Source organism: Mandrillus leucophaeus, unplaced genomic scaffold (assembly GCF_000951045.1).
Source record: "Mandrillus leucophaeus isolate KB7577 unplaced genomic scaffold, Mleu.le_1.0 Scaffold255, whole genome shotgun sequence".
Lineage (NCBI taxonomy): Eukaryota > Metazoa > Chordata > Mammalia > Primates > Cercopithecidae > Mandrillus > Mandrillus leucophaeus.
The window spans coordinates 2,185,737-2,200,364 of NW_012102643.1; the positions used below are offsets into that span (position 1 = coordinate 2,185,737).

The 14,628-nt window shown below is 52.8% G+C and overlaps 1 protein-coding gene across 2 annotated transcripts in view; it reads left to right on the forward strand.

The window, feature by feature from the left end:
- The window catches only part of ZNF335 (zinc finger protein 335), a 25,786-nt gene that overhangs the window by 3,332 nt on the left and 7,826 nt on the right, over positions 1-14,628 (forward strand). Inside the window, exons 4-17 of one of the 2 annotated variants that reach the window (XM_011983775.1) lie at positions 2,192-2,269; positions 2,528-2,833; positions 2,933-3,073; positions 5,091-5,237; positions 6,863-7,115; positions 7,203-7,380; positions 8,630-8,742; positions 10,253-10,271; positions 10,403-10,519; positions 10,610-10,686; positions 10,767-10,927; positions 11,696-11,928; positions 13,204-13,297; positions 13,434-13,528. In XM_011983775.1, the coding sequence (XP_011839165.1) occupies positions 2,192-2,269; positions 2,528-2,833; positions 2,933-3,073; positions 5,091-5,237; positions 6,863-7,115; positions 7,203-7,380; positions 8,630-8,742; positions 10,253-10,271; positions 10,403-10,519; positions 10,610-10,686; positions 10,767-10,927; positions 11,696-11,928; positions 13,204-13,297; positions 13,434-13,528 (2,012 nt within the window). The remainder of the gene's footprint in view (positions 1-2,191; positions 2,270-2,527; positions 2,834-2,932; positions 3,074-5,090; positions 5,238-6,862; positions 7,116-7,202; positions 7,381-8,629; positions 8,743-10,252; positions 10,272-10,402; positions 10,520-10,609; positions 10,687-10,766; positions 10,928-11,695; positions 11,929-13,203; positions 13,298-13,433; positions 13,529-14,628) is intronic. The other variant, XM_011983776.1, reaches the window with a different exon arrangement.

Genomic DNA, 14,628 nt, shown 5'->3' on the forward strand with positions numbered 1-14,628 from the left:
CTCTGTTTCCTCATCTGTAAAGTGGGAATGGTAAATAGACCTGCCTCATAGAGTTTTTGTGAGGATGAAATAAATTAACATATGCAAAGCTAATAATTAAAACAGTGCTCAGCACATTGTAAGCACTCAATACATGTATTAGCCATTCTTATCTGCAAGATAATGATCATATTCAGTATATCACGTGATAGAAGTGCACAGCAGTGGTCATCACTTTGGGGTCCTGGGGTTTCATTAGTTCAGCAGAGATGGGGGCCTACCATGTGCTCAGCATGTGCTGGGCCCTGGAGATACAGCAGGGGAAAAGACAAGTTTGTTCCAGGCCCTTGTGGAGGGCACAGTCTGGCAGGAAGGCTGTTACAAGGCACGATGAACCCCACAGTGGTGTGGTGCTGGGGACACAGGCAGCTGCAGCACTGAGGGTGAAGAAGTCCTGACTTGGCCTCAAAGTCAGCATTGACTTCCTAGAAGAGGTACTACCTAAATGGTGGTGAGAAGGCTGGGTAAGATTTAGCCATAGGGTGATGCTGGGAAGAGTTTCAGGCAGAGGGAATGATTTATGCAAAAGCCCAATGACAATAGCTCCCCCTGGCTGTGGTGTAGACCCTGGCTGTGGCTTAGGAGTCCCTTCCCTTATTTTGGGGTATCCCGTGATGAGATCCAGGGACCCTGTGACTTTTTCCTGGGGGGACTCTGTGATTGGAGGGCCTCTGTCACTGGTCCTCAGTGGGGCTGAGGGCATGAGTGGCTCCACTGACCATGTCCTTGGGCCAGAGAGCTCTGTCTAGCAGGTGGGAGTTAGCAGGCTGCCCTGCCCCATACCCTGCTGCTAAACTTCTTACCTCCCTGTTTCATGCCCCTCAGGAGGAGGTATCCGAGAGCAGCTCGAGCGCAGACCCCCTGCCTAATGGCTACCTCCCTGATTCATCATCTGTGTCCCATGGGCCAGTGGCAGGGGTGACAGGCGGTCCCCCAGCACTTGTGCACTCTAGTGCACTCCCAGACCCCAACATGCTGGTGTCCGACTGCACAGCTTCCTCCTCGGACCTGGGCTCAGCCATCGACAAGATCATCGAGTCCACCATCGGGCCCGACCTCATCCAGAGTGAGTCAGGCAGTGGAGCCCCACAGGGGTTTCCCTGCAGTGTCCTGCAGCCAGCTGTGCCCACCCTAGCTGCATGAACTCAGGCAAATTACTTTACCATGCGGAATGTGCAGAGTGGAAACAGTCACCCCTGTCTCACGGTGGTAAATGAGGATTTAATGAGACAACACGATAAGATTCTCAGCATAGCGCCTGGCACACGACAGACTCTCAATAAATAATATAAACTGTTATTGCTTACCTTGTGCCCAGGACTGTTCTAAACTTTACATACAGTAGCTCATTTAATCCTCCCAATAACCCCAAAAGGTAAAGAATGTTATGTTCACAGTCCACATGAAAAATATGAGGCACTGAGGACATACATAAGTTACCCACTCTCACCAGCAAGCAGTGTGGGGTGTCGGGCCATGAGCTTAGACAGTCTGACTCGAGAGCCGTGTCGCCCAGGCTGGAGAGCAGTGCAATCATAGTGCGCTGCAACCTCAGACTCTTGGGCTCAAGGGATTCTCTGCCTCGGCCTCCAGGGTAGCTGGGATTACAGGTGCACACCACCTTTTTGCTGGGTTGGCCAGGCTTTTCTTGAACTTCTGATTCAAGCACTTCTCCTGCCTCATCCTCCCAAAGTATTGGGATTACAGACATGAGCCATGACACATGGTGCTGTACCCACTTTTTGTTAATGATATTTATAGAGACTATAGTACCTCGAAAAGGCCTGGGATAGTCTGGGAAGCTAGCCCTAAGAAAGTGGTGCAGGAGCTAGTCCTTTACTTTGAGAAGTTTGGAGAGGAAGGAGGACTTTTCAGGTTTGGTGGTCAAAGCCTGGGCAGCTGGTGTAGCTGTGGCATCTTGTGTAAGTGTGGGCCAGCTGCTGAGTCAGCTTGTCACACTAGACCTCCAGACAGCCCTGCCAAGGAAGTCAGCTGAGGCTCAGGGGGCGACACAGCTGGTTTGCAGTCACACATGGGAGCCAGAATGAGTATGGACCAGCCCTGCTCACAGACCAAAGTGGGGCCCATGGGGGTGGGCCTGTTGCTGGGAACCCCTCCCCAGGAGGTGTGACCCTTCCCCAACTCTGCCCAGGCTGCATCACTGTGACCAGTGCCGAGGATGGCGGGGCTGAGACCACGAGGTACCTGATCCTGCAGGGCCCAGATGATGGTAAGACCCCAGGTGCCAGAATCAGGGAAGACCTGCAGTGGGCAGGGGGATAGATGAGGACAGGCTCTGCTCCGGATTTCCTCTGTGGCCCTGGCAGGGTATCCACGACTCTGGGTCTCAGTTTTCCTACTGACTGGGTGGCCTCGGGTGGGGAATTTGGTTCTGCACTCCCTGGGTCTGCCTAGGAGGGGTAGCTACAGCTCACGGCCAGTGCTGCCCTCCATGTAACCGCCCACCAATTGCCTCACCTACCCCTAGGAGCCCCCATGACATCACCAATGTCCAGTTCCACCTTGGCCCACAGCCTGGCAGCCATTGAGGCCCTGGCAGATGGCCCCACATCCACATCCACATGCCTGGAGCCATCTGAGGAGGCACAGGGTGGGCCCAGCTCCCCGGTGCAGCTGCCTCCAGCCTCTGGTGCTGAAGAACCAGACCTGCAGAGCCTGGAGGCCATGATGGAGGTGGTGGTGGTGCAGCAGTTCAAGTGCAAGATGTGCCAGTACCGGAGCAGCACCAAGGCCACACTGCTGCGCCACATGCGGGAGCGCCACTTCCGTCCAGGTGCCTCAGTAGCAGCCTACCTGCTTGGACTGCATGGGTGGGGGTGGGGTGCTGGGAGCCAGACATGGCAAGCTTGTCTTACCCTCCCCCCACCCCCAGTAGCAGCAGCCACAGCAGCATCTGGTAAAAGAGGACGTCTACGGAAGTGGAGCTCCTCCACCAAGACCCAAGAGGAAGAGGGACCGGAGGAGGAGGACGATGACGACATTGTAGACGCTGGAGCCATTGATGACCTGGAGGGTAGGCCACCATGGTTTCTAGGCCTGCCATCCCTACGCCCATCTAGACATACTCACTGAGCTTTCACTTGGAGGGCCAGTAAAGGGGAACTGGCAGAGACATATCCATAGGTCCCTCCAGTATAAGACAGAGGAGGTTGTGCTCTGGGACCAGGACCTTTGTGTACAGTTGTGCAGGCTGCACACTGGAAAAGAGCACAGGGGGCCCTGTTCACAATTGCACCACAGAAATAGAATACAAATAAAGGTGTGAGAGAAGGTCCTCGCCCTGTTGCTCAGGCTGGAGTGTAGCATCATGATCGTTGCTCACTGTTACCTTGAATTCCTGAGCTCAAGCCATCTTCCCATCTCAGCCTCCCGAGTAGCTAGCGCTACAGATGCCTGCCAGCATGCCTGGCTAATTTTTTAGTTTTTGTGGAAACGGGGTCGCCCAACCTGGACTACATGGTGAAACCCCATCTCTATGAAAAATGCAAAAATTAGGCCGGAGTGGTATGTGCCTGTAGTCTCAGTTACTTGGGAGGATCACTTGAGCCCAGGAGGTCAAGACTGCAGTGAACTGTAATTGTGCCACTGCACTCCAACCTTAGCGACAGAGCGGGACCCTGTCTTAAAAAAACGAAAAAAAGAGAAATACTGGGCGTGGTGGTTCACGCCTGTAATCCCAGCACTTTGGGAGGCTGAGGCAGGCGGATCACATGAGGTCAGGAGTTCAAGACCAGCCTAGCCAACATGGTGAAACCCCGTCTTTACTAAAAATACAAAAAATTAGCTGGGTGTGGTGGTGGGCACCTGTAATCCCAACTACTTGGGAAGCCGAGGCAGGATAATCACTTGAACCTGGGAGGTGGAGTTTGCAGTGAGTCCAGATCGTGCCACTGCACTCCAGCCTGGGTGACAGAGCAAGACTCCGTCTCAAAAAAAAAAAAAAAAAAAAGAAAGAAAGAAAAATAAATTGTCTTTTTTTTTTTTTTTTTTTTGGGATGGAGTCTTGCTCTGTCGCCCAGGTTGGAGTGCAGTGACCGGATCTCAGCTCACTGCAAGCTCCGCCTCCCGGGTTCACGCCATTCTCCTGCCTCAGCCTCCCGAGTAGCTGGGACTACAGGCACCCGCCACCTTGCCCGGCTAGTTTTTTGTATTTTTTAGTAGAGACGGGGTTTCACCGTGTTAGCCAGGATGCCCATCTCGGCCTCCCGAAGTGCTGGGATTACAGGCTTGAGCCACTGCGCCCAGCCAAGAAATTGTCTTGCTGAGTTGCCCAGGCTGGTCTCAAACTCCTGTCCTCAAACAGTCCTCCCACCTCAGCCTTCCAAAGCACTGGAATTACAGGTGTGAGCTGCTGTGCCTGGCCCTAAAATATTTCAGTATGCTGTCATTATAACAATTGGTGTTTTGGCCGGGCACGGTGGCTCACGCCTGTAAGCCCAGCACTTTGGGAGGCTGAGGCAGACGGATCACAAGGTCAGACGGATCACAAGGTCAGGAGATCGAGACCATCCTGGCTAACACGGTGAAACCCCGTCTCTGCTAAAAATGCAAAAAATAAATAAATAAAATTGTTGGTGAGTTTTTTAATACCAATTTTTTGAAATTCATTATTTTACACTTAATTATATCTCAGTTTGGACTAGGCATATTTCAAGGGCTCAATAGCTACATAACGGCCGATGGCAGCTGTTTTGGATAAGGCCGCCGTGGAGTTTGTGGACTTTAATGTTTATTTAAACTTTTTTCTAACTGGCTGTACACTGTCTGGAGGAAGGGGTGCCTTTTCCCTATTCACATGAAGGTGCTTTATGAGCTAGTGGTAGGTGCCAGGAAGGGTAGAGAAAGAACTTCAGGGGCTCAGGGCAGGAACGCCAAGTCAGCCAAAGGAGACCAGGAGGGCTTTCTGGAGGAAGCATCACTGTGGGCTCGGAGGAGGAGTGTACACAGGGGTGGGGAAGTGAGCTGGGAAGGGGGTTAGGGCTGAAAGGGCAGGTCCTGCCACTGTTCACCAACTTTACTGTCCCCCACAGAGGATAGCGACTATAATCCAGCTGAGGATGAGCCCCGAGGCCGGCAGCTTCGGCTCCAGCGCCCCACCCCCAGTACCCCAAGGCCCCGAAGGAGACCTGGCCGGCCCCGGAAGCTGCCCCGCCTGGAGATCTCAGACCTCCCAGATGGTGAGATTTGGTCTTGGGAGGGGCTCGTGTGGGTGGGTCAGGAGTGGCCTCACTCCCTGCTTGTCTCTGTGGAGTTCTGGGGACTGAGTGTGCCCTGCAGGGCAGCTGTCTCAAACCAGGTCACCTGCAGGCCTCCTGGGAAAGGGGAAAGCCCTCAAAGACTCAAGCTCAAGAAACCTTGACTCAGGAATCTATCTCAGCTTTATGGAAATGCCTTTCACCACAATTTGTCATAGCAAAAGAGAAATTTGGGTCTTTATCACTGAATGAATAAGATAAATTTTAAATATGACTGAAATAAGAAGAGAGAAGTCAGTCTGAGGCCTGGGACTATCAGAGGAGCCCTGGTTCAGAGCATTAATGGCTGGGGGACAGGAAGGACCCAGCCGTGGTGTGAGCACCGGCTCTGCCGCCTGCAGTCTGTGTGACTTGGAGCTTAAATCTCCAGTCCCTTTATTTATGCATGGAGGTTATAGCAGCAGGCTTATTAGGATTGCTTAAGGGTTAAATACACACAAAAGAGTACAATGGCAGCTGTTTATGGTTGGAGAATTGTTGTATTATTACTATTATTTGTTTTTGAGACGGAGTTTCACTGTTGCCCAGGCTGGAGTTCAGTGTCATGATCTCGGCTCACTGCAACCCTCGCCTCCCAAGTACAAGCGATTCTCGTACCTCAGCCTTGAGTAGCTGGGATTACAGGCGCCCATCAGCACACCAGCTAATTTTTTAGTAGAGACAGGGTTTCACCATATTGGCCAGGCTGGTCTCAAACTCCTGACCTCAGGTGATCCGCCCACCTCAGCCTTCCAAAGTGCTGGGATTACAGGTGTGAGCCACCGCACCTGGCCTATTTTATTCTTTAGTTTCTATTTCAAAAAGGCCTTTTTACTGAGGCATATATGTACGGAAAGTTACACATATTCTGCGTAGGTCAATGAGTTTTCACAAGGTGCACACATCTGTGTAACCAAGCACCTGTATAACCCGGTCCAGAAACAGAATGTTACCTGCATTGTCTGTATTGTTAATTTTTCTAGTACATATTTAATATTTAAATACTGTCGATGTTTTTGAAGAGGTAACAGATTTAGATCGTCCAAACTTCAAATGGTTTGCAAGCACGGAAGTCACGTCTTCTCCCTCCTTCCCTCCCATCAGCCCTCGCCAGCTGCCTGACTTCCCTAGGGAATGCCAGTGTTAAAGCACTGCTGTTGCTTTCCAAGCCTTAGAATGTTCTGTGAAGTCACCAAAGCTGCCATTCTGGCCTCCCTTGGATAAATGGGGCAAATGAGACTCCGGGAAAGGAATGGCTTTGCCTGTGGGTGCACAGCACATCAGTGACAGCTGTGCCTGGAACCCAGGTCTCCTGACTGGAAAGTCCCAGCTCTCACTGCTGCTCTAATCCAGGCCAGGTCCTACCATGCTGACAGAATGTCGGCTCTTGGGCAGTAGGATCCACGCTGCCCTCTAACCAAAGGCTGTCTGTGTCATGTCACTCGATGCACCCATCAGTGGTCTGTGATGATTGGGTAGGAGGATATTTTGGCTGGCCTCTGGCCCACTTGTCCACGTCTGTCCTGGTGTGTCAGTGGCTGGCTTGTGACCTGGCATGTCCATGGCAGGTGTGGAAGGAGAGCCTCTAGTGAGTTCCCAGAGTGGACAGAGCCCTCCAGAGCCACAGGATCCCGAGGCTCCCAGCTCCTCAGGCCCAGGACACCTGGTGGCCATGGGCAAGGCAAGCAGGACCCCTGTGGAAGCTGGTGTGAGCCAGTCAGATGCAGAGAACGCAGCTCCCTCCTGCCCGGACGAGCATGACACTCCACCCCGGCGCCGAGGTCGACCTTCCAGGCGCTTCCTAGGCAAGAAATACCGCAAGTATGTGGAGCAGAGGTGAGGGTGGGGCAGGTGTGTGGTTAAGCCACCAACCCCACCAGACCTTTCCCCAACACCCTCTTCCTGCAGGTACTATTACAAGTCGCCCAAACCGCTTTTGAGGCCCTTCCTGTGCCGCATCTGTGGTTCTCGCTTTCTGTCCCACGAGGACCTGCGCTTCCACGTCAACTCCCATGAGGCTGGCGATCCCCAGCTCTTCAAGTGCCTGCAGTGCAGCTATCGTTCCCGCCGCTGGTCCTCTCTCAAGGTGCGGGAGCCAAAGAGGCTTGGGGCTTATGGGAGGGTGAAGAAGGCAAGCAAAGGCCAGCTGGTGCCACTGAGGGAGAATGGGTCACAGAGCATCCTGGCTCACCATCCTGCTGCTCTTCAGGATGCGTGTCTGGCTCACTGGTGCGCTGAAGAACGCTCAGCTCCTCAGAGCCTGCAGGAATGTGGGGAGGTGCTGGGAAGGCTGCAGCGGGCAGTTTTGCAGGCAGCACAGTGCACAGCGGCAGCATATCTTCGCCACCACAGACGCCGTAAAACTGTTTTCATCTGATTCCATGTGTTAGAAAGATTTCCAGCAGATGGCAGTCATGTGTCTCAAGAAAAGCGTTCCTTTTAGGCCAGGAGCAGTGGCTCACGCCTGTAATCCCAGCACTTTGGGAGGCTGAGGCGGGTGGATCACCTGAGGTCGGGAGTTTGAGACCAGCCTGGCCAACATCCAGGAACCCCGTCTCTACTAAAAATAGAAAATTAGCTGGGTGTGGTGGTGCGTGCCTGTAATCCCAACTACTTGGGATGCTGAGGCAGGAGAATCGCTTGAACCTGGGAGGCAGAGGTTGCAGTGAGCCAAGATCCACACCACTGCACTCCAGCCTGGGCAACAAGAGCAGGGGGAAAAAAAACAAACCACGGTTCCTTTTTCTCCTTAACGCAAGCTACCACGTGGCCTGCAGCAGCCCTAAGCCTTTTATGCAGTAACTGGATAATTAAATCCTTGTTGCAGCCCAGTGAAGTCGTAGGCGTCCATAGTCCCATTTTACTGACCCAGGAAACCGTGACTCGGCCTGGCCAATGTGCACGTTGGCAGCTGTGGGAGAGGGTACTTTCAGGCGTGGTGGCCAGAACAAGCCCCTGTGTTCTGTGCACGCTGTGCTTTGGGCTGTTCTCTGGGTTCTGCAGAGAGGATGTCCTGTGACACAGTGGGAGAGGGGGAGGCTGTGGCGCCATGCTGCCTGCCTTCAGCTCCAAGCTCTGCCATCACAAAGTGCCTCCACCCTGAGACTTAGGTTCCTCTGTCAAGTTGTGAGCCAGCACGGAGTGGGTGCTCTCGCTGGGGAGAGTCCCCGGGCCTTCCTAGGCTTTCACCCTTGCATCGGGGTGTGTTGTCCACACGCCTGTGTTCTGTGAGCTGCTCCTGCAGCAACCCTAAGGCTGTGGCCACAAGTGTGGTAGGGACGGGGATGGGAGAGGAGGCCAAGCCCCAGCCCACTATCCTTTTGTCTGTCTCCCAGGAGCACATGTTCAACCACGTGGGCAGCAAACCCTACAAGTGTGACGAGTGCAGCTACACCAGTGTCTACCGGAAGGACGTCATTCGGCACGCCGCTGTGCACAGCCGAGACCGGTCAGTATGGGGGTGGGAGGGACCCGGGCGAGAGACGCCAGGTGGAGTGGGGCAGTGGAGGCCCAGGATAACCATGGTTCCCACTTACCGCACTGCTGCTCTGAGCCAGCCCTATTTGCTGCACACTACAGGCATGAGCAGAAAGGCAGTTCACCCCAGATCATTTGGCTTAGAACAGGACAGTACCAGGACCTTGAGGTCCCCAGCTCAGCCTCTTACCTCTTGTGAGCTTTAGTTTCTCATCAAATGGGGGCAATTGTTGAGGGGATTGAAGGAAATTATGTACCTAAAGAAGTTCAGTAAATGATCCAAGATCTTCTGGACTCCAGATCCTCCTCATCTCTCACAGGGCTGAGAGTGCACCTGAGAGAGAGAAACAAAAGTTCTTAGGCACCTAATGATTGCTCACAGGATTATAAGTCGATCTGGAGCTTCAGATAGGAGTTCGCTTCATGAGAGGTGGTGTGTGAGCAGAGGTTGGAGACAGATCCCCTGGGACAGCTCCAGCTGTGTGTGTGGAAAAGCCAGCCCAAGATGCTTTGAGGTTTCTTTTTTTAAAATGAAAAGAAAAAAGGGGGGTTCTGTGGCCAGGTAAGATTAGTGTAGGATCACCAGCTTGCAGAGCTGTTCAACACCTCTTTCCTGCCGAATTTCTTTTTTTTTTTTTTTTGAGACGGAGTCTTGCTCTGTCGCCCAGGCTGGGGTGGGGTGCAGTGGCCGGATCTCAGCTCACTGCAAGCTCCGCCTCCCGGGTTTACGCCATTCTGCTGCCTCAGCCTCCCAAGTAGCTGGGACTACAGGCGCCCGCCACCTCGCCCAGCTAGTTTTTTGTATTTTTTAGTAGAGACGGGGTTTCACCGCGTTAGCCAGGATGGTCTCGATCTCCTGACCTCGTGATCCGCCCGTCTCAGCCTCCCAAAGTGCTGGGATTACAGGCTTGAGCCACCGCGCCCAGCCTCCTGCCGAATTTCTTAGAGCTTTTATTGACTGACTGACAGAGTCTCACTCTAGTCTGGAGTGGAGTGGCACAATTACAGCTCACTGCAGCCTCGGCCTCCCAGGCATAAGCGATCTTCCGGCTTAAGCGATCTTCCTGCTTCAGCCTTCCGAGTAACTGGGAACTACAAGTGCTAACCACCACACCCAGCTAATTTTTTATTATTTATTAATTTCTTTTTGTAGAGACAGTGTCTTGCTATGTTGCACAGGCTGGTCTCAAACTCCTGGCCTTAACTGATCCTTAGAGCTTTTAATATGCAAATAACATTTTGTGATTGATAGAGAGAAAGAATGTACCATTTCACAAATACATTTGAGTGCAGAATATGTTGTTTTCAGCGTGCCTCTTAGCATTTTCCCCAGTGAACTCCAGCTGGGGAAGCACTGTTCTGAAAGAAAGGGGCCTTGGCAGGGAGTAGGCTCAGAGCTGAGACTGAGTCTGTTCAGTGTGAGAGGGTCTAAAGTGCGTTTGGGGAAACCCTGGTCTAACTCCTCGGCCTTTTCCCCCCAGGAAGAAGAGGCCAGATCCGGTGAGTCTGGGGTGCTGGCCTGGGAAGGGAGCCTGCCTGGGGGTTGTTTGTGGAGGTGGGGACGAGAGGGGAGGTTTTATCCGCCCTCCTCCCCTTCTTTCTCCATCTGGCCCCTTCTTATGCCTTCCTAGACTCCAAAGCTGAGCTCTTTCCCCTGCCCTGTGTGTGGCCGTGTGTACCCCATGCAGAAAAGACTCACGCAGCACATGAAGACGCACAGCACTGAGAAGCCCCATATGTGTGACAAAGTGGGTGGGAGCCAGGGCTGGGGCTGGGAGGAGGGCCTTCCCTGGGTAATGGAGGGTGATCGCCATCTCACTGCTCTTCACTCCTCACAGTGTGGAAAGTCCTTTAAGAAGCGCTACACCTTCAAAATGCACCTGCTCACACACATCCAGGCTGTTGCCAACCGCAGGTACATCCCCTCGGAGGCCCCTGGGGACGGGAGCAGTCCCCAGCGCATCACTGAGCTTCCCTCCCTCTAACTGCCTCCAGGTTCAAGTGTGAGTTCTGTGAGTTCCTTTGTGAAGACAAGAAGGCACTGCTGAACCACCAGTTGTCCCACGTCAGTGACAAGCCCTTCAAATGCAGCTTTTGTCCCTACCGCACCTTCCGAGAGGACTTCCTGCTGTCCCATGTGGCTGTTAAGCACACAGGTCAGGCTGGGTGCACCCCAGTCCCACTCACCAGCCCTCAGCTCCCTCTGCCCCTGATCAGAGGCTTAGCTCCCATCCTCTTCCCCCTCGGTAGCCACAGAACAGCCCAAGTGCTTCAAGTGTAAAGAGAGTTTCCCATGGGCGTATTTACCCTAACCTGAGCCCAGGTGCCCGCTTGGCCAGTTGTTCTCTAGATGGCTCTGGGCCGGTCACTTGCCCTCTCTGAGCCTTCCATATTTATGAAATGGGGGAATCAGAAGTGCCTGCCTTATGACTATGATGAAAGTAAGCTCCATTTGTTCCTTGAGCCCTGTGTGTGCTGGCACTGGGGCTGGAGAGGAGGCTCTTCTAGGCCCTGTCTTGGCAGATGAAGCTGCAGAAGCAATGCCATTGGCTTGGCCCACAGAAGCTGCACTGCAAACATTGTTTCTTTGGTGCTTAGCTACCTGGTCAGCACACTAGGGGCGATTAGAGAAAAGGAGCCAGGGGTTCCGTTAGCCAGAGTCCTGTGATGACCCGCAGGAGGAGCTTGTAGTCACATGACCTTGCAAATAGGCATGCACAGGAAGGCTGTTGAGTGCAGAGGGCAGCCTTGATTCATTTCTGTCCTGGGCTACCAGAACAGACAGTGGCATGTGTTCGCCAGCATATGGGAATGAATTTCTGGAAGTAAGTCAGTTGGAGAGATCCTTAGGATCAAGAAAGGATTCCTGGAGGGGGTAGGCTAGGGATGGACAGACTTAAGCTTGCCCCAACATGTGCCTCCAGGGGCCAAGCCCTTTGCCTGTGAGTACTGCCACTTCAGCACACGGCACAAGAAGAACCTACGCCTGCACGTACGGTGCCGACATGCAAGCAGCTTCGAGGAATGGGGGAGGCGCCACCCTGAGGAGCCCCCCTCCCGCCGTCGCCCCTTCTTCTCTCTGCAGCAGATTGAGGAGCTGAAGCAGCAGCACAGTGTGGCCCCTGGACCACCTCCCAGCTCCCCAGGACCTCCTGAGGTAAGGTCAGGGCATGGGTCAGGATGACAGAGTGAGGCCGCTTCTCCCAACCCCAGCATCATTTGCACATTGAGGTGCAACAGAATAATACCTGCCTCTTGAGACTGTGGTAAAGGCTCGCTGAGTCAAACATATGCGAGCCCTAAGCTTAGAGTAAGGGTGGCTTTCTAGTGCTAGTAATAGAGAATGGAAATACTAGTAACTTAACTGTGACCACAGTTTTTTATTCTGTCTTATACGAGAATTCCACAGGTCAGCAGTCTAGGGCTGGTGTGGTGATTATACAGTCAGAAGGGAATAAGCTCTCCATATCTTTGCCCAGTCATCTTAGGCCTATGACTTTCATCTTTGTAGTTACCTCATGGTCCGGTATAGCTGCAGGAACACCAGCCTTCCCAGCCACATCCCAGGCAGGAAGCAGGAGGAAGGGATGGGGGAGAGGCAAAAAGGATATCTGCCATCTATCCATCATTCCTCATGAACTTCGCCTGAAGATCGTTGCTTAGTCATGTGGCCACACTTTACCTAGCTGCAAGGGAGGCTGAGAAATGTCTTGGAGCTGGGTACATTGCCACCCTGGTGAAAATCAGAGTTCTATTAGCAAGAAGGAAGAGGAGGATGGATTCAGGATAGGTAGCTAGCAGTCTCTGCCATGTGAGCAGACACAGTATCCCCAGAAACATGGACCACATGACATGCTGGTAGATCACAGGCCCTGGAATCACACAGTCATGGGTTCAAGCCCTCACCCTGCTATGTATTAGGAGTGGGATTCTTGGCCAGCCACTTCACCTCTCTGAGCCTTAGTGGGTTCATCTGTAGCACTGAGCTGGTATATTTTGAAAAGTGGTTATGGGCTGGGTGTCCTGGCTCACGCCTGTAATCCCAGCACTTTGGGAGGCTGAGGCGGGTGGATCACTTGAATCAAGAGTTTGAAACCAGCCAACGAACATGGAGAAACCCCATCTCTACTAAAAATATAAAAATCAGCTGGGCCGGGTGGCGGGCACGTGTAATCCCAGCTATTCAGGAGGCTGAGACACAAGAATCACTTGAACCCAGGGGTCAGAGGTTGTAGTGAGCCGAGATTGTGCCATTGTACTCCAGCCTGCATGACAGAGGGAGACTCCGTCTCCAAAAAAAAAAAAGAAAAGTGGTTATGAAGATAAAACAAGCCAACAGATGTAAAATGTCTGGCAGATCAGAGGCGCTTGGTAAATGGCACTTGAATCTGGGCCGGCCCCTCTCAGGCGTGGGCATATGTTCACCCCATAGATACCCCCAGAGGCGACACCTTTCCAGTCATCTGAGGCTCCCTCACTGCTCTGTCCTGACACCCTGGGCGGCGCCACCATCATCTACCAGCAAGGTGAGCTCTGTGGGAGGACAGGCGCTCTGAGTGGGGCAGGGGCAGGCGTGCTGGTGGTGGCTGGAAGATGGAGAGGGGGTGGTATTGGGTGCCAGTTTTCTAGCACTTTGTCAGGCTTAGATCCCACCCCACCCAGGAGCCGAGGAGTCGACAGCGATGGCCACGCAGACAGCCTTGGATCTTCTGCTGAACATGAGTGCCCAGCGGGAACTGGGGGGCACAGCCCTGCAGGTGAGTTACCTGGGAACCTGTTCCCCTTCCCAGCTTCCGCAGGTACCCAGCCCTGCACTGGACACTGGGACTAGAGGACAATAGTGTATCAGAGCTGCCCCGCCCTTGGGAACTCCAGGGTAGTGGAGGAGACAGATCCGCTGAAGTCTGGTGGGCAAACACAGAGAGGAATAGGCTTTGCCAGGGAGGCCACGGGGTCTCCCGTCCATTCTCCGGAATCACTGGTGACCTGCCAGGTGGAACAGCACACACTGCCCCTGTGGCATCTGGGCCCTGTTCTTGTTTTGTCTTCCTCCCACCTCTGCAGCCACCATGCGCCTGTGGGTGCCCCCACAGGGGTCTGAACTAGCTTTTCCATCCAAAAGAGTGCCCTCATTCCAGGACACCTCCCACAGCCTGCAGACCCCAGGGCTTCCTCCAGATCCGACCATTCTCTTGAGTTCCAGGGGTCTTGGTTCCTGCACCTCCCCAAAGTTCCGCACCTTTGCCCCTCCCTGCCCCCCACTTCACATCTGGCCTGGTCTCCAAGGCAGAGGGAAGTTTATTAGCCCCTCCTATTTCTTAGCCTCATGAGAAGATGGAGAGTGTTTTTAAAATGATAAATTCCAGAAATCTTCATAGAGTTTAGTTCATGGCAATTAGGGGTGTATAGAAGTTTTACATTTTTAGATAGGAAAGTTTATCAGTCTTTTATAGTTTTGTCTTTGGTGTCATCCCTAGAAAGACTCCAGCTTGTATCCCAAGATTATATAAACATTCATTTATATTTTTTTCTTAAGGTTTATTTTTTTACACTTAAATCTTACTCCACCTGGAATTTATTTCTGATGTATGCAGAAAGGTAGGGATGGATTTCTTTCCAGAAGTCATCCGGTGTGGTATCTTCCCCTGTGGTTTGAAGTGTCCTCCTTCTCATATACTAGATTCCCAAATATGTAGGAATCTGTTTCTAGGCTTCAGTTCTGTTCTATTGATTTGTTTCCTGTTCCCATGCTAATCTCATGTGGTAGTTTTTCTGCTTACAAAAGCACATGCTTGTAAAAAACAAAACGGGCCTGGCATGGTAGCTCACGCCTGTAATCCCAGCACTTTGGGAGGCT